Genomic DNA, 26,486 nt, shown 5'->3' with positions numbered 1-26,486 from the left:
GTTTGGAAGTATTGATGTAACCAACTGTGCCATATGGTATGAGTAAATGGAAAGAGCACTGAATTTGAAGTTAAACCGACCTGAATTTGAGTTCTGGTTGTATTACTTACTTGTCATATGTCACTTCCCCTCAGGGAACATTAAAGTTTAGTGGTAAGACAGACATGGCAAAAATTTCCTAGGAAAAAAAAATGGCTTTGACAAGAAACCTGCATGTGGGTTATGTGCAAAGGGCTATCAAAGTGTCCAGTAGAGAAAGAAAAGCCTTTCCAGAGGAGTTAGCATGTGAACTGAGACTTGAATTGGTGAAGTTGGGTAGGAATGGAGAATAGGAAGAGGTGAGTGAACTCAGACAGGGCATAAGTAAGGGCACAGAAGCACATACGTTCATGGCATTCAAAATGGTCAGAACAAAAAAGCCCTGAGGAGGATGAAAAAAAGGCTGAAGGTAAGAACATATAAATATCCTTCAGGTTACGAAGACTCTAGAATGATATATAAAGACAGATTTTATCCTGTAGGCTGTAGGGAGCCATCCAAATTCAAATCTGAAAGTGATATTTATGTTAGTGTTAGGTGGGTTTGTATTAGGTGGGTTAGTTGGCAATAGGATAGAGAATAGTCTAAAGGGTTCTTAACCTTTTAGATCCCTAGTTGTTGTTTCTGCCTAATGAGCTAATATTAATACTTGTCCAGCTACTTACAGGGTTTTATGAAAATTAAAGAAATAATGTATATAAAAAGCACTTTAAAAAAAAGCACTTGAAAACTTTATAGCTGCCCAAAGATTGTTATTGTTATTAATAATTTTTCCTAGAGTTAGCTTAAAATAATTTGAGATCTTTTAAGGGAACCAAAATAATAGAATTTATCTCCTTCACTTAAAAAAAATCTGACAGTCATTTTGGTTTCTTGATTTAACTAGAAAATGTTGGTAGTTGGTCTCAGGACACATGTGCGATTTGCCTCCATGGAGGTTGAAATAAGTAGGCCTAGACTCAATAAGTTTAGAATAGCTTCTTTGGAATCCTAAGATCCATGGTTGATTCCAGATAGGTTCAGGTTTATTATCTGTGTACAGGAAAAAGATTGACACACCCACTAGGATGACTAAAATGAAAAAGACAGACAAAAGTGCTGATAAGGATATGGAGAAATTGGAACCTTCATTTGTTGCTAGTAGGATGTAACATGACACAGCTACTTTAGAAAACAGTTTGATAATTCCTCAAAAAGTTACACATCACCTTATAACATAAATTTTAACTTCTAAATGTAAACCTAAGAGGAATTAGAGCCTATCTATGTCCATGTAAAAACTTGGACACAAATGTGCATAGCAGTATTACTCATAAAACGGGGAAACAGCTGTCAGTTGATGAATGGCTAAACAAAATGTGCTGCCTGCATACAATGGAATATTACTTGGTCATGAAAAAGAATTAATTTCTGATACATGCTTCAGAATGGATGAACCTTAAAAGCATTATGATAAGTGAAAGAAGCCAGTCATAAAAGATCATATATTGTATAATTCTGTTTGTATGAAACATCCAGAATAAGCAAATTCACCAAGACAGAAAGTAGATACGTATTTGGCAGGGGTTGGTGGAAGGAGAGAATGGTGAGGTAGAGGGTGACTGCTAATGGGTGTTGGCTTCTTTTGGGGGTGATGAAAATGTTTTAAAGTTAGATAGTGGTGTTGGTTGCACAACTTCGAATATACTAAAATACCACTAAACTATCTACTTTAACAGGATAAATTATACGGTATATAAATTATATCTCAGTGAATTTGTTATAAAAAACAAGGCCCAACAAAAAGAAAGAACTTAGGTCGGTATCTCTGCCTACATAGAAACAGAGGTGAGTATCTAGTAGTAATTATTTGAGTATTTCAGGTAGTTAGCACAGTGCCTGAGCATAGTAAACACTGAAATCTTTGTTAGAAGAACAAATATTATGTTCTTCTAACCAAAAGAAAAATCTTGGATATAAATTATTGCAGGGATGTAAGGCTAAAAAAAAAAAAAAAGTGGAAGTAAAAGCTATTAGAAATTGTAAGACTCAAAAGGTAGTAAGTTCTAAAATAAATATAAAAAGATCAATGTATTTTCCATATATTTGCAATAATTCAGTAAAAATATAATGAAAAATATATTACTAACAAGAGCAATATAAAATAACTAAGAATACACTTAGCAAGAAATGTACAAAAGCTTATGTAGGGGGAAATGACAGAATATTCCCAAGGGACCTCAAGGAAAACTTGAAGATATAACATATTCATGAATGGGAGTTCTTAATATTATAAGGTAATTATTCTCCATCAAACAGATCCATGTATTTTATGTAACCCTGTTTAAACCCAATAGCATTTTGGGGTGAAAAACTAACTAAATGATTATAATGTACATCTAGAAGAAAAAAAATGTTGTAACAAATCCAAGCATAGTGAAGAATATTTGGAAGATTATGGAAATTTTGGGATTCCCTGTAGCTCAGATGATAAAGAATCCTCCTGCAATGCAGGAGACCCAGGTTCGATCCTTGGGTCAGGAAGATCCCCTGAAAAAGGAAATGGCAACCCACTCTAGTATTCTTGCCTGGAGAATCCTAGGGACAGAGGAGCCTGGTGGGCTGCAGTCCATTGGGTTGCAAAGAATTGGACACAACTGAGTGAATAACTCACACGCACATGGAAGTTTACTATATAAAGAGTAAAGTAGATTTATAAAGCTATAATACTGGCACAGGAATAGCAGACAGATCATAGAGTGAAATAATGGGAAAAAATACTAACATTTATTGAGCAGTTACTCTGTGTTTTGTGGGTATTTAAGTACTGTACAACTTTATGAGGATAGCTACTATTATTAACTCCATTTCACAGAAAAGAAAACAGATTGAGAGAGGTTTATTAACTTGCTCAGGGTTATATAAGTACATGGCAGAGCAAGAATTCAAACTTATGCTGTTTCAAATTCATTGTTATTAATTAGCAAAGTTGAATTCTTGGAGTTTAACTTTATATAAATGAGTTTATATAAAAATACTTAGATACAAGAATGTTATTTACAGCATTGTTTTAAGAGCCAGAAATTAGGACTAACCTAAATATCAAGCAACAGCTGTGCTGTGCTGAGTCACTCAGTCGTGTCCGATTCTTTGCGACCCCGTGGACTGTAGCCCACCAGGCTCCTCCGTCCATGGGTATTCTCCAGGCAAGAATACTAGAGTGGATTGCCATGTCCTCCTCCAGGGACCTTTCTAACCCAGGGATCGAACCCAGGTCTCCCGCACTGCAGGTGGCTTCTTTACCAGCTGGGCCACCAGGGAAGCCCATGAGTACTGGAGTGGGTAGCCCATCCCTTCTCTAAGGGATCTTCCCAACCCGGGAATCGAACCAGAATCTTCTGCATTGCAGGCGGATTCTTAACCAGCTAGCCACCAGGGAAGCCCATCAAGCAACAGAGAATAAAGTGTAGTGAACTTCTACAATTAAAGACTGTGTATAGTCATTTAAAATTATGTAGAAGAATTCTTAATGACACAGTAGTAAGGATAGATATATTAAACTGAAAGGTGGATTACAAATTAGTATAGTATATACTGTGATCCCATTTAAAAAGTGTATATGCAGAGAAAAAAAGATAGAGGGGATTTATATCAAAATGTTATTTTCTTAAGTGGTGATGAAATTGTGAATGATTTCTATTTTCTTTTTCTTTATCAATATTTTCTATTTTTCTGCAGTATGATATATTTACTTGCAATGAAGTTATTGTGTCTGTGTGCTTTTTCAGGGGGAGTGTGTGAGTTATTCACCCTGCCACCCGGCTTAGGGTGTCCTCTGTGCTCCCATCCATCATAGAGATCATAGTGTGTTATCATTTACCCTTCTGACTCTATAGAGCCTGAAACAAAGTTTGGTGACAGTCATGGTTTCAGTCAATCAGTATTTCAGTAAGAAAAGAGGAAACAGAGTGGGAATGAAGGGAAGAGGGAAGGAGAAAGGAAACCACCCTACAGAGATATGTATCTGAGGTTATTTTTTCAGCCTCATTCCCCAAGATCCAAAAGTAGGTGGTGGATGGGATATTACTCGTATAATTCTTTATACTAATCCAGAAAATGAGTTGAACCACTTATATTTAAATTCTGATTGTGGAACACCAAACATACATGTGAAGGAATTTACCTGCTAGAAAAAAAGAAGGGGTAGAGTTCCTATGTTTTGAGAGGCCAGAGTGGATCTTCTAGAAATTATTGAGACAAATGAAGCCTATTGCAATAGAAAGTGCTGCTGTGCCACCCACTCCCCAATTCCCCTTTTCCTTCCACTGGTTGTATCCAGAAAGCCATTTTAATCAGAAGATTTGGCAGATGAGGGAGTTGCTGCCTGGTTACCTTTCGGATTTTCTGGGTGAAAGATCCTAAGGGAGCCTGGGGACTTGCCTGCTGCCCAGCAGCTCATGTCATATATCTGCTTAAACATTTAATTTGGGGGCAAAGCCAGAGGAGTGAACTTAGTATAACTCTGTGTTGTTTTTCTTTCCAGGAAGGTGAGCAGTTTGTGAAGAAAATTGGTGGTATTTTTGCCTTCAAGGTGAAGGATGGCCCTGGGGGTAAAGAAGCCACCTGGGTGGTGGACGTGAAGAACGGCAAAGGATCAGTGCTGCCTAACTCAGGTCAGTGCGGTGATGACCTCACTGATAGGAGCACTGACAAGCTCACAGAGGAAGATGGGGGCCTGCCTTGGTGGCCCCAGAAGTGCTGGCTTTAGATATTGTCAAGCACTGGGGAATCTTTGGGAATAGGATAGGTCCTGTCTGTTTTCCTCCCAAAGATTGTGAGGCTCCATCACTGTGGCTAGCGTTAGGCTTTGGAACTAGGCAACCTTGGGTTTAGAGTCCTGGTCCTGCCACTCACAGATTCTGGCCTTAAATTATTTCACTTCTCTGAGCTTTGTTTTTTTTTCATTTGTAAATGGGAATAATAAATGGTTCCTATTTCATAGGATTCGTGAGGGGATTAAGAGAATTGTCTGCTAATTAACCTGTGAAGCGCATGGTTCAGTGTATGGCTACATGTCCTCAAAAGACCTGTCTATACTCACTGTCTCCACTTCCTCTCATCTCAGTGTTTCTTGAACCTACTCCAGTCAGCCTTTGTCAGCTCATCATTATTCCAGAACTGTTCTTGTCAAGGTCATAAGTAACCACCATATTGTTAACTTCAGTGGTTAATTCCCAGTTCTGATAATATTACTTTTCCAGGCTTTCTTCCTACCTATTGGGTGTTCCTTCTTGGCCTCTCCCTGTTTTTTCCTCATCTCTAAGTGTGTAAATGTTGGTGCTCTAAGGCTCAGTTCTATCTACATTCACTCCCTGGGGCTCTCATCTAATCTCATGCTTTTCAAACCATCTCCACACTGATGACTCCCAGATATCTTAGTGTGAACTCAGACATTGAACTCCAAGGTGTATATCCAGCTGCTTAACTAACAGATTTACTTGGATACTTACTAAGTATCTGCTGATATTCCATTTTGATAAATTGCCCCTTTGTTTAACCAATTCCTCCGTCTAAAATCCTTGAAGTCATGCTTGGCTCTTTTTCTTTTAACTGAAGTATCATTGACTTACAGTGCTGTTCCAGTCTCCGCTGTACATGCCATGTGATTGGCCCTAGTCTTCTCTTTCTTACTACATCTTCCTCACTTTGCTGCAGTCATAGTGGCTTCCTTGCTGTGGCTTGAATGTAAGGTATTCCCAGTTCCGGAGCTTTCTACTGCCTGGGATCATCATCCCTCAGATATCCTCATGGCTGGTCCTTGCATTTGCTTTGGATTTTTGCCTAAATGTCACCTTCTCAGTGAGTGTTTCCCCAGCCACACTTCTAAATCACACCTCATTACCATTCCCTATTGTCCTTTTCTGCCTTACTTTTCTTTATAGCACTTACCTCCATCTGATATACTGTATCTTATTTATTTGCTTATTATCCATCCCCCACTTGAGTTGTAAGCTGCATGGAGGCAGAGCTTTTGCTTCTTAGGTTCACTGCTGCATTCACAGTGCCTAGAATAATATCTGATACCTGGTAGGCCTTCAATAAAATAGATAATAAAAATGAACAGCAGAATGAATGAGTGATGCTTAGTAAGCATTCAGTAAATGGTAGCTATATTGTATGTTATGTTTCTCTCTTTGAAGAGAACCTGATGCAATTGAGAGAGGTGGTCTAGGGACACTAGCTTTTTTGAAAAAAATGAAAGTCAAGAGCTGTGTTTTAGAGGATGAAGCTGCTGCAGTAGACATGATGAATTAGCAAGGAAGAAATCAGAGGCAGAGAGCGCAATTAAGAGAATGGATGATACCACCATCCAAGTAAGCAAAAAGGATAGCTTGAGTGTTGGCAGTGTTAAAAGTGTTTGTTAGGTGGTAGTCACCAGGAGTGTTTGGGGTGAAATTGATGGTACCTGAACTGTGAAGGAAGAGGAGTTCTATCAATACTCGTAGGGTTATTGAGATCAAATAAAGCCCAGGTATGTGAAGCTCTCAGCATAGAGAGAGCTCAGTGAGTGCTGGCATAGTAACAGCAGCAGCAGCACTTAATTTCCTAAAGTCACTAGGAGTCCTTTCTTGGAATATTAGGATCTAATCCAGCTATAAATCAAGTCCAGCTCTCTCAATTTGCTAACTTTTTTCTCCCTGCTCTTTGATGTTATCTATCTACAAGAGAATTGGATTTTCTAAATTGTAAATACCTTAATGCTTTTTAAAACACAATAGTATTAATATTATTAGCTTTCTACAAAGTTAAATACTTTTCTACTAAGTTAAATACTTAGATTTACACTTAAAAAACATGTACAGAATCTATATGCTGAAAATTATAAAACATTAACAAAGGAAATCAAAGAAAACCTAACTGAATGGAGGGAAATAACATATTCTTAGATTGGAAGACTCAGTTGAATAAAGGTGTCACTTCTCAAATTCATCTATGGACTAAATACAATTTCTACCAAAATTCCAGCAAGACTTTTCTTAGTCATAGACAAGCTTATTTAAAAATTTATATGGAAAATCATAGGCCCTAGGATAGCTTAAAAATCATTACAAAAAAACAATAAAGTGGGAAGAATTACTCTACCTGGTATTAAGGCTTATTGTTATTATTTTTTATTATTGGAGTGTACTTATTTTACACTACCGTCAGTTTCTGCTGTGTAGCAAAGTGAATCAGCCTTATGTAAACATGTCAGTGTTAGTTGCTCAGTTGTATCCAACTCTGTGACCCCATGGACCATATAGCCTACCAGACTCCTCTGTCCATGGAGTTCTCCAGGCAAGAATACTAGAGTGGGTTGCCATTCCCTTCTCCAGGGGATCTTCCCAACCCAGGAGTTGAACTCGGGCGTCCCACATTGTAGGCAGATTCTTTACCATCTGAGCCACCAGGGAAACCCTATACGTATACATACATCCCTTCTTTTTTGGATTTCCATCCATTTAGGTCGCCACAGGGCACAGAGTAGAGGTCTCTGTGCTGCAGTAGATTCTCATTGGTTATCTATACTATATATATATAGTATAGATATATATACTATATATACATAGTAATGTGTATATGTTAATCCCAATCTCTCAACCCATCCCACCCCTCCCCCCAAAAATACCATAATTTTTAAGACTTTAGACCTTTTTTCATGTAATGAGAAAATTTTGTTACAGGCAAAGATGGAATGGCTGTTAAATCACAGTCCTTTTAAGGGTTACCCCTGCATTCTAAGACATAGAAAAATTTTTAATTTCCAATATTGTTTTAGTTAATAATATGGGCATCATATGCTTTAATAGTTTATCCCCATCCTAGTCCGTTTGAGCTGCTTTATCGAGCATACCACAGCTTGGGTGGCGGATAAACAACAGGAATTTATCTGTCATAGTTCTGGTGACTGGAAGTCCAAGATCAGGACATTGCTATGATCACATTTAGTGAGGCCCCTCTTCCTGGTTCATAGCCAGTGCTTTCTTACTGTGGGCTCACATTGTCGAAGGGCTCAGGGTCTCTCTGAAGCCTCTTAATAAGGCATAAATCCTATTCATAAGGGCTCTACTGTCATGACCCCGGAAGGCCCTCCATACTAATACTATAGCATCAAGCATTAGGATTTCAGCATATGAGTTTTGGGGGGATACAGACATTCAGACGATAGCAACTGCTATTTTTTTTTTTTGATTAAGGCAAAGATTAGCTAACTGGTGGGCCATAATTTGATATTATTACTGTTATCAGTTGTAGTGCTATTAGAGTACTGTTGTTATACTGATTACCTAAAACACTGACTGCTGAAAATTTTAATTTCTTGGTGGATTTTTCCTTTGGCACTTGAAACCTCTCATTTGTCCAAAGTAGACATGGCTGATTTTGCAAGAAGAATTTAGAGTCTTTGTGATATGGCCTTTTTGCCATTATACTTTGATTATAGTATTAAAATTATTATTTTAAAAACTTTGTTAAGTAATACATAATCAAGTATGAAAAATAGAGAAATAAAATGAAAAAATTACTCTCCTATAATCTTACCATCTATATATATCAAGAGTTGACAAATGATGGCCTGTGGGCCAAATTCATCCCGCCACCTGATTTTTTGTGTTGTGTAAAATTTTTTTGATGTCTAGTCCATAAAGAAGGGCATAAATCTGAGTGTACAGGCAAATAAATGTTAACAAATGAATACATCTCCCAGCTCAAGATGTAGAATGTTGCCAGCACTCTAGAAACCTCCCGCATATCACCTCCCATCTCTGATCCTTCCCCAAAGGAACCACTATTCCAAGTTCTATCACCATAAGTTGAATTTTATTTATTTTGGAAATTCATATAGATGGAGCCATACAATATTTACTATTTGACGTGTGGCTTCTTTCATTATTGTAAGCTTCATTATATTATTGCATGTAGTGTTAGTTCATTTTTACTATGTGAATGCATCAGAATTTATTTATTCAGTTCATGGTTGATATATCTTTACATGTTTCCATTTTGGGGTGTTAGTGAATAAAGCCATTACAGACATTCTCATGTATGTCTTTTAGTGGACATACGTATTTATCTCCATTTGGCATATAACCAGGAATAGAAATATTAACTCATGAGCTACCATATAGCCAAGTTTTCTTGTGGACATACTATTTTAATTCTCTTCTGTATTACTCTTCAGTGTTATATGAGAGTTTTATTTGCTCCACATTTTTGACAGTACTTTGGTAATTTAGTTTTTTTTTTTAAAGTCAAGTTCTTTAAGGTATAATTTATGTACAATAAAATCTACCTTTTTTAGATTACAATTCTATGAATTTAGATAAATGCCTACAGTTGTATCCCACTACCAAAAATCAACATACAGAATATTTCAAAAAAATGTCCTCGTCTCCTTTTGTAGTCAATCCCCTTCTCTCATGCTCAGGCCCTGGCAACCCCTGATCTGATTTCTGTCCCTGTGGTTTCACTTTTTTCAGAACGTCACAAACTGCAAATGGAATCATGATAGCCTGCAGCTTTTTGAGCCCACTTCTTTCATGTAGTAGTTTGTTCCTTTTTTGTTGCTGAATAGTTTATCCAGTCACTGGCTGATGTATATTTGTCTTTTTTCCAGGTTTTGGCAGTTTGAATAAAGCCATTATGAACATTCATATACAGGTTTTCATGTGGATTTATGTTTTCATTTCTCTTGAGTAAACACTTAAGACTGGGATTACCAGGTTATATGGCATATGTGTTTTTAGCTTTCTAAGAAACTTCCAGGCTGTTTTCTAAAGTGACTGTAACATTTTACAGTCCCTCTAGCGTTATATTGACCTTTTAGCTGTTCATCCTCACCAGCACTGGGTATTTTTGAAGCTATTCATTGTAGTAGGTATGTTGTAGTATCTGATCTATACTTTTGATTTGCATTTTCCTGATGACTAGTGGAATTGAGCACTGTTTCATGTGCTATCTTTGGCCGTTTGGAGATCTTTTGTATGTGCCTGTTTATTTACCCATTTTTGTGTTGGTCTATCCACCCTTTTCTAATTGAGTGATAGGAGTTTTTTTTAATATTTTCTGGCTAAAAGTTCTTTGTTAGATATATGAGTTACAAATATCTTCTCCCTCTTGGTCTGCTACTGTTTTGAAACTAGTTTTGCTGGAATCCAGCTGCATGCACTTGTTTATGTATCATCTGTGGCTGCTCTGGTGCAGTAGGGGCAGGGTTGTGCTGTAGGTGCATTGCAGTAGAGACCTAATGGCTCACAAAGCCTAAAATATGTAATGTCTGATCCTTTGCAGAAAAATTTTGTTAAGCCCAGATATCGCTAGGCATGCATCTGCTATTACTGTGTGACAAATGACCACAAACTTAGTGGTTTAAAACAACACACACATTTATTACTTCATAGCTTCCATGGGTAAGTTGGCTGAGGACAGCTTAGCTGGGTCCTCTGCATAAGGTCTTGCAGGCTGCAGTCAGCGTGTTGTCCAGGGCTGGGTTGTCATCTGGAGACTTGGCTGGAGAAGGGGTTTAAATACAAGCTCAATCATGCTGCTGCAGAAGTAACTTCCTTGCAACTGTAAGAATGATAGCATCAGGTTTTTTTTTTTTTTTTTTTACTGGTTATAGACCAGCGTCTACCCTCAGCTCCTGAAGGCCAGTACCCTGCCATGTGACTCTCTCCCTGTGCAGTATGTAGTTCACAGGATAGCAGCTAGCTTATTCAAGGCCAGCAGGAGAGTGAGACAAAGTTGGCCAGCAAGAGAGAGTCTTATATAATGTAATACAACACAAGAATGACAGACCATCACCTTTCTCACATTCTGCAGGCTAGAAGCAAGTCACAGGTCCTGACCATACTCGAGGGTAGGGGATTATACGAAGGCATGAATGAAAACTGGAAGGCAACGATCACAGGGGTCACCTTAGAGTCTGTGTGCCACAGTAGCTACTATTATTATATTGGTCTCCAAGTTTACAGATGTTTTTCCTGTACATATATAATTGAATATCTGTTTTTAAGCAAAACGTGGGTTCATGCCTATAGTTCGTTTTGTAACTGGCTTGCGTAACAGTATCATGAACAGTATAATATGAGTATCTTTTCAGGTCAGTGAAATGTAGATCCTCATCATCTAATGGCTGCATTGTACCCACTATATGAATATACCATCATTATTTAATGTATTCCCTCTTGCTAAATATCAAGATTGCTTGTGATTTATGCCACATTTTACCAGGCTGCTGTAGAGTGTATGTGAATGCCCATGTGCCCACACTAACACTGGGTGTGATTCTGTTGCAGTCAGTGACTTTTGACTAAAATGTACACATGAAACTGAACACTTTTTCTTTCTGAATGTCTGTTTTAGATAAGAAGGCTGACTGCACAATCACAATGGCTGACTCGGACTTACTGGCTTTGATGACTGGTAAAATGAATCCTCAGACGGTACGTATGATGGTGCTTATATCCTTGTATTAGGTGTGTTTTGGTTTTTCCCTGATAGCTCAGTTGGTAAGAATCCACCTGCAGTACAGGAGACCTGGGTTTGATGCCTGGGCTGGGAAGATCCCCTGGAGGAGGGCACTCTAATATTCTTGCTTGGAGAACCCCCATGGACAGAGGAGCCTGGCTAGCTACAGTTCATGAGGTTGCAAAAAGTTGGACATGACTGAACGACTAAGCACAAATACACACACAGGTGGGTTTCAGCCCATTTGACTTCATCATCTGTCTCAGCCTCATCCCATAAAATCTAAAGAGGTCAAACCCACAAAACTCAGTGTTCCCCAAATGTCCACTTAGTGAATGACAAACAGTTGTGGATCTAACCACGTGCCAGCCACTGCCTTGTGTGCTAGAAATGTCCAGATGAATAAGAAACAGTTCACTTGTTCTGGGCATCCACAATTTGGTACAAGACAGGTTTGCAGAAGAATAAGTGAGCCAAATAGCCATGGTGCCCTGTCTGGCTTGTGGTTGGGGAGGGTGGAAGAAGAGAAGCCATATCTTCCTGGGCTGTCAGAGAAGGCTTCACAGAGGAAACAACACTTGGCTTTGTCCTGGGAGTGATCAGGAATCATCAGTGTACAGGTGGAGAATAGGAGTCATTCAGATAGAAGGAGGGGCCGGTGGTCACAAAGGCAAGACCTTCTATTTTCGTATCTTTGCCTGTGCTCTTTTTTTTTCCTTGTCTGAGCTGTGACTTCCTTGACAAACTCCTTGTCTTTCAAAATGAACTTAGGGACTTCCCTGGTGGTCCAGTGGTTAAGACTCTGCACTCCTAATTCACGGGCTTGTGTTCGATCCCTGGTCGGGGAACTAGATGCCACATGCTACAACCAAGAGTTCACATTCTGCAACTAAAGGTCCGTTATGCTACAAGTGAGAACCGACATAGCCAAATAAATAAATATTAATATAACAAAACAACATGAATTTAGATGTTATGTTTAAAGACCTCCTACCACATTGTTGGGGAGCTATAGTCAGTCCCTCTTCTGGGCCACTTGCTGGACTGCTAGCCTAGCACTTGTTTCGTTATGCTAGTCATAATGTGCCTGTCTCTTCCCCATTAGATTTAGATTGTGTTTGTCTCAAGGAAACAAACCACATCTTGTCCACCCTTGTGTCTTTAGAACTTAACATGGTGCCTGGTGTGCATGCATGCTAAGTTGTGTCAGTCGTGTCCAAGCCTTTGTGACCCTGTGAACTGTAGCCCGCTGGGCTCCTCTGTCCATGGGATTCTCCAGGCAAGAATACTGGAGTGGGTTGCCATGCCCTCCTCCAGGGTCTTCCGGATCCAGGGATCGAACCTGCGTCTATGTCTTTGGCTTTGGCAGGCAGGTTCTTCATCACTAGCACCACCATTTGTATTTCTGTAAAATGTATTTATGCCTTGTATAGATTTTTCAGGCCTCCAGTTGTCTGGGGTCTTCTTATACCCTTTAGTTGCACAATGTTGAGTAAACTTGATATATGTTATCCGTAGATAGTACAAAGGAAACTAGGATGCTGCTTCCATTATAACTTTATTTTTGTTGTTGTTGACTCAGCCTGATTTGTTTCAGGTCTTGTTCCTGTGGTACCCTCGTAATTTGAAAGATTAGATAAAACAACTAAATCTGACTCCTACTTGTATTCCTTTTAAAAATGGTTATTCTAAGCAACTAAGCACATTTCAGCTGATGGATTGACAAGTGAGAGACTTACATCTATGACGTTTCAACTGAATACACACATTGACACTGACATTTCCACCCACTGCACCCTCTTCAAAATCTGGAGAGAACAGAGGCCACCAGTGTCAGAGCTGGCACGTCCCCCTTCCCACCCACTGCAGCCCAGCCACTGTGCACTCCATACACTCACTTGGTAGCGTGGTCAGGCTTCACACTCCACTGCCTTTGTTCTCTCATTTTATCTGTTTACCACCCATTTGGAGAGTGAAGTGTCAGCTTACTTTTCCTGAACACCTGTTAGCACCCAGAGGAATTAAAGATAAATGTGGGAGACCTTTGCGTTAATGTGCTAATGTTCATATCTTCTCTAGAGTGCACAGGCTTTAGTAGTTGTGGTGCACAGACTTAAATTTGCCCTGCAGCATGTGGAATCTACCTGGACCAGGGTTCAAACTCATGTTCCCTGCATTGGAAGGCAGATTTTTAACCACTGGACCAGCAGGAAAATCCTCCCAGGCAGTTGTTAAATGGAAGAAGTTGTATCTCTGCACTTGGGACTGGTTTGAGTCTCCTTATTGAGCCAAAGATACACACAGGTGCCTCAGTCTCAGCAGGCTGCTCTGCCTCCCTCTGTAGGGAATACAAAAAAGGGAGAAAAATGGTGACGTTTCATTGCATAGATGCATCTGTAATCAAATCCCAAGTTTCTAAGTATGTTACACATTTGCTTTTCCTCCCTGCTGGCAGACCCACTGAACGTGTAATGTTTTTAAATAAAATCAGTCTAGCATGAGCCCACTCTGCCTAATATGTGGAAGATGTACCTCCTTTGAGGAAGACAGGTAATGGCAGACTCAATTTCTAAGAGAACAGATTTTGGAAAAGTGTTCCTTTTGACTGCTCTGTGTAAAGCATGACTTTTACAAATTCATCCTTGTGATGAATCAGGTGCTAAATCTATTATGGAAAGCCAAGTTTCATATTTTGAAGAAAGTTTGAGACCTGGATAAATAAATCATCTTGGGGCTGGATAGTTTAGTGCATGTGTGCTAAGGCGTTTCAGTCATGTCCAATTCTTTCTGACCCTATGGATGTTATGTTTAAAGACCTCCTACCACATTGTTGGGGAGCTATAGTCAGTCCCTCTTCTGGGCCACTTGCTGGACTGCTAGCCTAGCACTTGTTTCGTTATGCTAGTCATAATGTGCCATAATCTAGAAATATCAGTGATCTCAAAACAAAAAAAGCAAATACTAAATGTTATTTTTTCTTCCTCACAGGCCTTCTTTCAAGGCAAATTGAAAATCAATGGCAACATGGGTCTGGCTATGAAATTACAAAATCTCCAGCTTCAGCCTGGCAAAGCTAAGCTGTGAACTCCCTTTGCCTCCTTTGAAGATCAAGATGAGATATATAGATATATATCCATATATTTCATTGTCAGAACTTAGATTGAAACTATACATTGGGAAATAGCATGAGATTTGTTTTTAAATGGGTGTGATCAATTCTGTTTTTTCTAAGCACTGGGTGAATAGAACCTGATGGTTTACTACTGCTTTGCTGAGTTGCAGACAACTGTGCATTACAGAGTTAATGTGGTAATTATGGTTTGGGGGTAAAATTGAGTTTTAGAATAAAGTTAGAAATAGCAAAATACAAAACATATGTAAACAGAAGCTCTCATTTTGCTAATAATGTATACTTGAAGATTATTCTGCTGAAATTTCCAGTTTTCCTTGGGAAAATGAGGGAAGAAACAGAATACCATTATTAGCTGACCAGTAATTAATGTTGTGCATTTAATGACATTAATATATTTCCCAGTGATAATTTTTAAAATTCTGTACTGGGATTTTTGTTTTAAAAAAAATAAACTTTAAAAATTTGAATTTCATGCCATCAAAGTGGCATTTTCTTCCCAAATCAAAGAAATGTGATCAAAGCTTGGGAGTAAAAATCTACCACTGAACCCAGGCCTATTTTTTAAAATAAAAATATTTTTAAATGAGATTTGTTCTTGAAAAAATCAGTGTGTAAGAGTCACAAAATGCTGTTTTGAAAGTAATTCAGTGAATGGAGTTTGCTTTGAGATGCACAGTTTTCAAATTATAATCTTGTATTAATTTAAATTTGTAACATTCTTAATTATAATTTTCCTTTTTCGTATGTTAGTTTAACCACATTTATCTTCCTAGTTTTTCTAATGCTAATGTCATTTCTAATAACTCAGTAAAATGTGGGGTAAAATAATGTTTTTGGAAGAATATTTAATATCAAAATTAAAATAGCTCTTCCTCATTGCCTTTGTTTTTACTGTGTATATTATTTTTGTTCAAAGTTTTCCAAATGATGGAGAGTAAGAGAAAAACTTGAGATTTACAATCTGTGTTACCTAGACTACTGTCTACTGGTACTTTGGCATAATCAGCCACTAGTTCTTGATTAGGGAGGTGCTGTGTTGTGGTGGAAAGAGCACTTGACTAGAAGTTAGGAGTCTTGTTTCTCTTAGGCAAATAAGTAACTGTCTGTCTGAACCTTTTTCCTAAACTGTTAAAAGAGAGAATTTAAGATGGTCTCTACGGCTCCTTCTGCTCTGATAATCTTGTGAGTCTCTTAGTAGAACCTTTGGGAGACATCCAGACCCCACCTTTCTTCTGTTAAGATGGTTACTTCACCCAAAGGTGGTTGGAGGTAAAAAGCCAGGTGGTTTCATTTGTTTGTTTAAATACTTGGAGTCTCTAATAATGAAATCAGGACTGTGGATCCGATCCCCCTAGACCATTTAACTTTGCATGTTCTGCAACCAGCAGAACAGTGTTTGGGGCTAGGGAAAGGTGGTAAATAAGCCAGTATAAGTTGACCTCAGGTCCCCAAAATGAATTCAGAACACAGACTTACTTCCTAATCATGGTTGCTTTTTACTCTCTGAAGAAATAAAGGCTTCAAGAAAATTGTTCCAACGAAATGTGTGACTTCTTTGTAGTTTGGATTTGCTGCTGTGTTCTGTCTTCCCTTATTCCAGGTAGCAGGAGATATTTGTTATAGCCTTTAGGATGAACCTGAAAAAAAAACAAAACAACAACAGGTTCTTGGGGTAGAGATAGATAGATTCATGTGTAAATACAATTTATATGTATAATAGAGAAGTACTTTATGATAAAAATATAGCAGCAGTTTAATTTCTAGGGAAGCATCATGGTTTGGAGGAAAGAGGTTAACAAATCTGGGGTAAAACTGATGCTGTTACGTGTTTCGCTACTTGAGCGGATTGAGCTTCAGTTACCTGATTTATAAAGTGGAGATATTAATATTGACCTCCTACGATTATTGAGACTCTAGAAAGAGAACATATGTAAAATACCTAAGTTAGTGTTAGGTGTACATCCTAGTCATTCTTAGTTCCCCATACTGAAGTGTGAGTTCCCCTATTCTCCCCGCCTTTTGTCTCTGTGATGTGTGATACGATGTCTGTAGGGTTTTGTTTTTTTTTAGTGTTCTATTTTTTGAGTCTTTTCTCATTTGTTGATTCACTGAACAAATATATCTTGTGTGCCTACTGTCTATAGGGTACCATACTGAGGGTAATGCTAGGCACTGGAGATAGCAGTGAGCTCCTCACCTAATAGTGCTTACAGCCTAGTGGGAGAGACATCAGTCAAAGAATCATTATTACAGACTGATATGCCATATGGGGGATGGTCAGGGTGCTGTGATGGAGAGTCATAGTGAGGGGCCTTTTTTGATACAGTGGTTGAGGGAGACATCTCTGAGGAGGTAATATTTAAGCTGAGATCTACAGTTTGAGAAATGAACCATGCAAAGAATCATTCAGGAAAGGAAAGATGCCTGGCTTGTTCTACAAATTGCAAGAGGGCCAGTGTGAATGGAATATAATGACCTGGAACTAAAGGCCCAGGATGAAGTTGAATAGATAAACAGGAGCCAGTTATATTGGCATTTGTTTTTTTTTTTTTTTTTAATTTTTTTATTAGTTGGAGGCTAATTACTTCACAACATTTCAGTGGGTTTTGTCATACATTGATATGAATCAGCCATAGATTTACACTTATTCCCCATCCCGATCCCCCCTCCCATCTCCCTCTTCACCCGATTCCTCTGGGTCTTCCCAGTGCACCAGGCCGGAGCACTTGTCTCATGCATCCCACCTGGGCTGGTGATCTGTTTCACCATAGATAGTATACATGCTGTTCTTTCGAAACATCCCACCCTCACCTTCTCCCACAGAGTTCAAAAGTCTGTTCTGTACTTCTGTGTCTCTTTTTCTGTTTTGCATATAGGGTTATCGTTACCATCTTTCTAAATTCCATATATATGTGTTAGTATGCTGTAATGTTCTTTATCTTTCTGGCTTACTTCAGGCATTTGTTTATTATGGTAAGGTTGGGTTCACCAACCCCCAGGCCATGGACTGGTTTCTATCTGTGGCCTGTTAGGAACTGAGCCGCACAACAGGAGGTGAGCAGCCGGTGAACAAAGCATCATCTTTATTTACAGCTGCTCCCCATTGCTCACATTACTGCCTGAGCTGCCCCTCCTGTCAAATCAGCAGCAGCATTAGATTGTCATAGGAACGCAAACCCTATTGTGAACTGCGCATGTGAGGGACCTTGGTTGCGTGCTCTTTAGGAGAATCTAATCTTTAGGAGAATCTAATGATCTGAGGTGGTGTTGTGGTGATGAGGCTAGCCCTGGTAAGTGGCTGCAAATACAGATTATTGTTAGTTTGACTGCACAGAGACCAAAATCAATTGCTTGCAGACTCATCAAAATCCTATCAGTGAGTGACAAGTGACAAGCTGCATCTAGTGGCAGGCTTTCAGTCAGAATCTAACGCTTATTTTAGTCCATGTGTGGCCCTGCCCATTATTTTATTTACCGCTTCCATCCATGCGTCTTTTCCTGCACTGCTCACTTGTCTCAGTCAGTTTTGGTAAGTCCACATGCTTAACCCTAGTCAAAATGAACAACAAACCTTGCTGGAGAGCTTCTTTGAAAACAGGGAAAAACCCAATGATGAGACAGCAGAAGACTCTTAAGATTGCCAAGAAAAAGAAGATACCAAGAGTCCTACTTAAATGATGGGTTCATTGCAGAGGTGATTCACATTCTCCAAACCCACTCTGTTTAATATGTGGTGACTGGCTGTCCAATGAAGCCATGAAACTTTAAAACTGCTTCACCACATAAAGACCAACCACCCTGCATTAAAACACAAGCCTTTGGAGTTTTTCAAAAGAAAAAAATGTGAACATGAAGAACTGAAGTAATTATTGAAGGCCACCACTTCATCAAATGTGTCTGCCCTGAGAGCATCATTTTTAGTGGCTAACTGCATTGCTAAAACTAAGACGCTCTTTACTGTTGGTGAAGAGTTGATCCTGCCTGCTGCTATGGACATTTGTCATGAACTTTTACGAGAGACTGCAGTTCAAAAGGTGGCATGTATTCCTCTTTGGGCTAGCACTGTAACCAGACGACTTGATGAAATAACAGAAGATATTGAGGCACAATTGTTAGGATTAATGAGTCACCATGGTATGCAGTCCAGGTTGATGAGTCCACCGATGGGGACAACAAGGCAATGATTCTTGTTTTTGTGCTATAATTTTTTCAGGAGAGTATGCACGAGGATATGTTATATGCATTCTTGTTGCCAACCAACACTGCAGCTGCAGAGCTATTCAAGTCTTTGATTATATATAAGGAAAACTAAGTTGGTCATTTTATGTCAGTATATGCATGGATGGAGTGTCTGCCGAGACTGGACAGCTTTCTGGTTTCTCTACTCAGGTCAAAGAGGTTGATTCTGAGTGTGAGGCTATGCACTGGGTCATCCATAGAGAAATGCTGGCTAGGTGAAAAATGTCACCTGAACTTAACATTTTGCAGGATGTGATTAAAATTATAAACCACATTGAAGTACGTGCCTTTAACTCACGTCTACTCATGCAGGTCTATGAGGAGATTGACACAGAGCACACGTGTCTTTTCTTATACACGAAAGTGAGATGGCTTTCTAAAGGTAGATCACTGGCCAGAGTTTTTTTAAAAATTGAATTATAATTACCTTACAATGTTGTGTTAGTTTCTGCTGTAGCACAACATGAATCAACTGTGAGTATACACGTATCCCTTCCCTTGTGAGCCTCCCTCCCACTGCACTCCCACCACTCTAGGTCATCACTGAACATCGAGCTGAGCTCCCTGTGCTACCCAGCATCTTCCCAGTAGCTATCTGTTTTACACATGGTAGTGCATATATGCTAGTCCCACCCTCTCCTTTGCCCCTCTATCCACATGTCTGTTCTCTTTATCTGCGTCTCTATTCCTGCCCTGCAAATAGGTTCATCTGTACCATTTTTCTATGGCTAGATATTGTAAAGTAATTAGCCTACAATTAAAAACAACAACAACAACAACAACAAACAAGAGCCACTCCAGAGATTTCTTTCTCAGAGAAATAGTCACCACTGGCAGCACATTTTGGTGACCCAGAATGGGTTGCAAAACTTACTTGTGTGACATATTCAACCTGCTTAACAAACTGTATCTGTCACTTCAGGGGAGAACAACAGTTGTGTTCAAGTCAGCAAATAAAGTGGCTGCATTCAAAGCCAAAACTAAAATTATAGTGGCAATGAGTGAACATTGGGGTTTTTGACATGTTTAAAACATTAGGAGAGATTTTGAAAGAGACTGAGCTAGGGCTGTCTTTCTCCCAGCTGGTGCATGATCACCGATCTCAGCTTTCAGGAGAGTTTGAGCATGACTTCACAACCACAAAACACCCTCAAACTGGGAAGGAATGTATCTGTGGCCCATTTGTGAATAAGCCAGGTTAATTGACTTTGTCCGTGCTAAAAGAGGATCAACTGGTTGAGATCGAAAATAATGGTGGCCATAAAGTATATTTGAGATAACTTCAAATCTCTCCATACTTCCTGGGTTAAAGTCAAGGCACAATATCCTGAGATAGCCACAAAAGCACTGAAAAGCCTGCTTGCATTTCCAGTGTCTTGTCTTTGTGAAGCAGGGTTTTCTGCAGTGACAGCAGTCACAATGAGATTATGGAATTAACTGTGTGTGTGGTAAGTCGCTTCAGTTGTGTCTGACTCTGTGCAACCCTATGGACTGTAGCCTGCCAGGCTCTTCTGTCCATGGGATTCTCCAGGCAAGAATACTGGAGTGGGTTCATGCCCTCCTTCAGGGTATCTTCTTGACCCAGGGATAGAACCCAGGTCTCCCACATTGCAGGTAGATTTTTTTTTCTTTACTGTCTGAGCCACCAGGGAAGCCACAGAGTAGACTGGATGTAAGCAACACATTTCGGGTGTTACTGTCTCCCATCACCCCGAGATGGGATCGTCTAGTTGCAGGAAAACAAGTTGAGGGGTCTCACAGATTCTGCATTATGATGACTAGATTTTTGTGTTGTTAGCTAACCAGACTCTGGAATGCTATTTTTTTTTCTTTGAGTCATTCCATCCTGTCCAACTCTTTGTAACCCCATGGACTGTATAGAATCCCCTTGGAATTTTCCAGGCCAGAATAGTGGAGTGGGTAGCCGTTCCCTTCGGTTGGCTAAAAGGTTTGTCTGGGTTTTTTAATTCTCCTCATTTAACAGATGAGGGAAAGAAGTTCAGCAAGGTGGTTACTGTCCTAAGTAGATAACTGCTTATGCAGTTGGTGCTGATTCCTAAGATTAGGGCTCTTCTGTGTTACTGTCCCAGGAAATGAGCACAACTAGGGGGCACATTTGTATTTAGGCAGGTCGACAATGTTACTGGTCTGTGTCCATGCCCATGGCTTGGTGACTCCTGAGCCTGGCCGGGCATAGACTTAGGAAGCTCAAGTCAGTTAGAGTGACCACATGGGGACGTCCATGATGGTCCTGTGGTTAAGAATCTGCCTTGCAATGCAGGGGACGTGGATTCGATTTCTGGTCAGGGAACCAAGATCCCACATGCTGCAGAGCAACTAAGCCCTCACACTGAAACTACTTACACCTGCCCACTCCAGAACCTGTGTGCCACAACAATGAAGATCCTTCATGCCCCAACCAAGACCCGATGCAGCCAAAAATAAGAGTGACAGCATGACTGTGTCTTGTCCTGCCTTGGTACCGGAGGGGGGCTGCTGATGCGCATATCAGCCCCACTTTATTTCTAGGTGTCGTCATCATGCTCACTTTTGCTCAGGCTGTTCACTTCAGGCTTCCTCTTCTTTGCTTCCAGTGCCTATTGATCCTTCAGCCAGTGTTACCTGTCCATTTCTTAACCCTCCACGTTATCCATCTGAGTTAATTGTTCCCTTCTCAGGGCTTCTGAAAGCTATTTAATGCACCATCAATGATTTGCCTGCCACCCTACAGTTTACAAAAGGTTTTTCACAGCAGTGATTTCATCTGGTTCTTAACACTGTACTTTAATAATAACTCATGTTTATGGAACATCAGGTATTTTATTATTATTTTTTAATCCTCACAACAGGTTCATTGTAGTTGAGGAGGCTGAGGCAAACAGTGAGTAACTGGCAGAGAGCTGAGTCTATTCAACCACAGCCAAGGTTTCCTTATTATCTCTGTTGTACTGAGGAAGAAACGGCCGTTGTGGGGTGGTTCTTACAGCCTCTTGCCATCTCTGGTGAGCACCTAATGACCGAGACGCAGAAGTCAGGCTTGAGTGCCAGTGCTATAAAGGCCCAGAGGGGTCTGTTTTATCCTTAGTTTATCGTTCTATTAGGGACAGACAGGTATGCTTCAAAGCAAACCTGACTCCAGTGATGAGCTCGCCTGGCTGAGGAGTAATAAAGGGAGCAGTAGGTGGCATAGTCAGCACTCTAGTACCGGGCACCATGCCAGTCATTCCCTATCCATCATGTCCTTGTGAGGAGACTGGAACCCAGAGAGGTGAAGTGATGAGGTCAGAGGTGCTGCACTTCTTCCTTCTGGATCCTGTTCTGTAAGGTGTGCATCTCCCTTGCTTCAGGTTAAATGGAGGTCACTCGCCAACAAATCTGGGGAGGCGCTTCTCCCTGAAGACAGCCATGCCTTCCAGCCGATCCCTGGGTTGGGATGTTCTGAAACAACATACAGAGTATCAGTTTGCAGGAGCAGGACCAGAGGCCAGTAAAGTCTCACATAAGCTTGTTCATCCCATGACGAGTCTAGAATCCAAGCCTTTCACTGCCTCTGGACTCTGGGGTTGGGCCATGTGAATGTATGGACCTTGGTGGCTCCTTGGTCTCCTCACGCCGGCCTCTGTTTGTGCACAGCGTGCATGCCTCTGAGAGCTCACAGTCTCATGCAGCAGTCTGAAATGAAGCTACTGAGTAGAAAACAAAGACTATGCTTTGCAGTAAGAACTCTGGTGTGTAGTTGGTTCATATCAGGTCCTATAAGTCCCCAAACCCCCTGTTTAGGAGGATTTTCATTATTTGTTAACCAGGAGATTAATATTTTTAACTCACCTGGGAGTAAGAAGCTAAATAGGTCAGCCCCAGTTTATGGTGCCACCATTGAGCATATGCAGTTTATAGGCAATAATCAAGGCCTTGTCATTCCACTTCAGCCTGGCCTCTAGAGTAGCCACTGGTACAGAGATCTCAGAAGCTGCTATTCTTCTCTGTCAGGTTCCTCCGTGATTCTCTGGAGACCAAAGTAGGGCAGGATCAGTTCAGTTCAGTTCAGTTCAGCCGTTCAGTCATGTCCGACTCTTTGTGACCCCATGGACTGCAGCACGCCAGGCCTGCCTGTCCACACCAACTCCCGGAGTTTACTCAAACTCATGTCCATTGAGTCGGTGATACCACCCAACCATCTCATCCTCTCTTGTCCCCTTCTCCTCCTGCCTTCAATCTTTCCCAGCCTCAGGGTCTTTTCCAATGAGTCAGTTCTTGACATCAGATGGCCAAAGTACTGGAGTTTCGGCTTCAACATCAGTCCTTCCAATGAATACTCAGAACTGGTTTCCTTGAGGATAGACTAGTTGGATCTCCTTGCTATCCAAGGGACTCTCAAGAGTCTTCTCCAACACCACAGTTCAAAAGCTTCAATTCGTCGGTGCTCAGCTTTCTTTATGGTCCAACTTTCACATCCACACATGACTATTGGAAAAACCATAGCTTTGACTAGATGGGCCTTTGTCAGCAAAGTAATGTCTCTGCTTTTCTATATGCTGTGTAGGTTGGTCATAGCTCTTCTTCCAAGGAAAACCATCTTTTAATTTCATGGCTGTGGTCACCATCTGCAATGATTTTGAAGCCCAAGAAAATAAAGTCTATCACTGTTTCCATTGTTTCCCCATCTATTTACCATGAAGTGATAGGACCGGATGCCATGATCTTTGTTTTTTGAATGCTGAGTTTTAAGCCAACTTTTTCACTCTCCTCTTTCACTTTCATCAAGAGGCTCTTTAGTTCTTCTTCGCTTTCTGCCATAAGAGTGGTATCATCTTCGTATCTGAGGTTATTGATATTTCTCCCAGCGATCTTGGTTCCAGCTTGTGTTTCAACCAACCCAGCATTTCACATGGTGTACTCTGCATATAAGTTAAATAAAGTGACATTATACAGCCTTGACATACTCCTTTCCCAATTTAGAACCAGTCTGTTGTTCCATGTCCAGTTCTAACTGTTGCTTCTTGACCTGCATACAGATTTCTCAGAGGGCAGGTAAGGTGGTCTGGTTCTCTGACCTCTTGAAGAATTTTCAACAGTTTGTTGTGATGTACACAGTCAAAGGCTTTGGTGTAGTCAGTAAAGCAGAAGTAGATGTTTTTCTGGAACTCTCTTGCTTTTTCTATGATCTAACAGATGTAGCAATTTGATCTATGGTTCCTACCTTTTCTAAATCCAGCTTGAACATCTGGAAGTTCTCTATTCACATATTGCTGAAGCCTGGATTGGAGAATTTTGAGCATTACTTTGCTAGTGTGTGAGATGAGTGCAACTTTGCAGTAGTTTGAACATTCTTTAGCATTGCCTTTCTTTGGGATTGGAATGAAAACTGGTTCCATCATTTCATGGCAAATAGAAGAGAAAAAGGTGGAAGCAGTGACAGATTTCCTCTTGGGCTCTAAAATCACCTTGGTAGTGACAGCAGCCATGAAATTAGAAGATGTTTGCTTCTTGGCAAGGAAGCTATGACAAACGTAGACATTGAGTTAAAAAGCAAAAACATCACTTTGCCAACAAAGGTCCGTGAAGTCAAGGCTATGGTCTTCTCAGTAGTCATGTATGGATGTGAGAGCAGGACAGTAAAGAAGGCAGAGCGCCAAAGAACTGATGCTTTCGAACTGTGGTGCTAGAGAAGACTCTTGAGAGTCCCTTGGACAGCAAGGAGATCGGACCAGTCAACCTTAAAAGAAATCAACCCTGAATACTCTTTGGAAGGACTAATGATGAAGCTGAAGCTCCAATACTTTGACCACCTGATATGAACAGCTGGCTCATTGGAAAAGAGCCTGATGCTGGGAAATGTTGAAGGCAGAAAGAGAAGAGGGTGACAGTGGATGAGTTTGGATGGCATCACCAGTTCAAAGTCCATGAACTTGGGCAAACTCCTGGGGATGGAGGGACAAAGAAGCCTGGTGTGCTGCAGTCCATGGGGTCACAAAGAACTGGACATGACTTGGCGACTGAACAACAATAGCAATAACGCAATAACTTAGATGGAAGTGAAAGATTTACTTTTCTGGGTGCATCAGAATGTCCCAGCATTTGTATTAGTGATTCTAGTACTAGTTTTTGATATTCTGATGTTTTGGTATAAAAGCTACTTCTAAATACTGAAATATTAGTAATTACATTAGTAAACTACTATTATTTCAAGTATTGAAAAATCTGAAGCCTGAATCATTTTGGGATCAAATTCAAAGACCCAGTATTTATTTTATGCAAAAAGCGAAGCCCTAGAGTCTACAAGTCTTGCTGGATAGGCCCCTCTGTGGAAGTGCAATCAGCTACTACCTTGGATCACTCAAGTATAAGAGAAACATGACAACATTAAAATTAACAGCATTAGGTTCTTCATTTATGTGGAATGAAACTAAAAGGAAGAAATGAAAACAAAACAAATGCTTTCTTTTGAACCAGACTCACTCTCAGTTTTTTACAGTCCTTGACCTCAAAGAAGGCCTCAAAGTTATAAAAAGAGGTAGGATTATTTAAAGGAGATAGAATTTTTCTTTCCAAAATAAAATACTTCTTTTTTACTTTACTTTTCATTATTAATTCAAATACTTTTATCTGTTAATGATATTAAAATGATAGAGTGTGATTAACACTTTTATAGGCTTTTATTTTAACTTAGTTTTGTAACGTGTCTGTATTTTTTGTATTTGAAATTCATTAAATATTGTTTATATTAAAAAAAAGGTCTTAATGATCCAGATAACCACGATAGTGTGGTCACTCACCTAGAGCCAGACATCCTGAAGTGTGAAGTAAAGTGGGCCTTAGGAAGCATTACTACCAATAATGCTAGTGGAGGTGATGGAATTCCAGCTGAGCTATTTCAAATCCTAAAAGGTGATGCTGTTAAAGTGCAGTACTCAGTATGTCAGCAAATTTGGAAAACTCACCAATGGCCACAGGACTGGAAAAGGTTAGTTTTCACTCCAATCTCAAAGAAGGGCAAGCCAAAGAATGTTCAAACTACCACACAGTTGTGCTCATTTCACATGCTAGCAAGGCAATGCTCAAAATCCTTCAAGCTAGGCTTCAACAGTACATGAATTAAGAACTTCCAGATGTACAAGCTGGATTTAGAAAAGGCAGAGGAACCAGAGATCAAATTGCCAACATCCGTTGGATCATCAGATAAGCAAGAGAGTTCCAGAAAAACATCTAAATCTGCTTTAATGACAAAGCCAAAGCCTTTGATTGTGTAGATCACAACAAACTATGGAAAATTCTTCAAGAGATGGGAATACCAGACCATATTACCTGCCTCCTGAGAAATCTGTGTGCAGGTCAAGAAGCAACAATTAGAACTGGACATGGAACAACAGACTGATTCCAAATTGGGAAAGGAGTACGTCAAGGCTGTATATTGTCACCCTGCTTATTTCACATGTGCAGAGTACATCATGAGAAATGCTGGGCTGGATGAAGCACAATCTAGAATCAAGATTTCCAGGAGAAATATCAATAACCTCAGATATGCAGATGACACCACCCTTATGGCAGACAGTGAAGAAGAACTAAAGAGCCTCTTGATGAAAGTGAA

The 26,486-nt window shown here is 40.0% G+C and overlaps 1 protein-coding gene and 1 pseudogene across 3 annotated transcripts in view; both read left to right on the top strand.

Moving 5' to 3' along the window:
• Positions 1–15,535, top strand: part of SCP2 (sterol carrier protein 2) — a 108,625-nt gene extending 93,090 nt beyond the window's left edge. For 2 of the 3 annotated variants that reach the window (XM_043461298.1, XM_043461297.1), the window contains 3 exons: positions 4,562–4,691; positions 11,422–11,501; positions 14,515–15,535. In XM_043461298.1, the coding sequence (XP_043317233.1) occupies positions 4,562–4,691; positions 11,422–11,501; positions 14,515–14,610 (306 nt within the window). In that variant the 3' untranslated portion in view covers positions 14,611–15,535. Of the gene's footprint in view, positions 1–4,561; positions 4,692–11,421; positions 11,502–14,514 lie in introns of those variants that run through there. The other variant, XM_043461299.1, reaches the window with a different exon arrangement.
• A 3,462-nt stretch (positions 15,536–18,997) lies between these two features.
• The window catches only part of LOC122429126, an 89,793-nt pseudogene continuing 82,304 nt past the window's right edge, over positions 18,998–26,486 (top strand).

The sequence above is a fragment of the Cervus canadensis genome, chromosome 2 (assembly GCF_019320065.1).
Source record: "Cervus canadensis isolate Bull #8, Minnesota chromosome 2, ASM1932006v1, whole genome shotgun sequence".
Taxonomy (NCBI): domain Eukaryota; kingdom Metazoa; phylum Chordata; class Mammalia; order Artiodactyla; family Cervidae; genus Cervus; species Cervus canadensis.
Note: the sequence above shows the minus strand (reverse complement) of the source record. Positions and strands in the feature narration are given on the sequence as shown.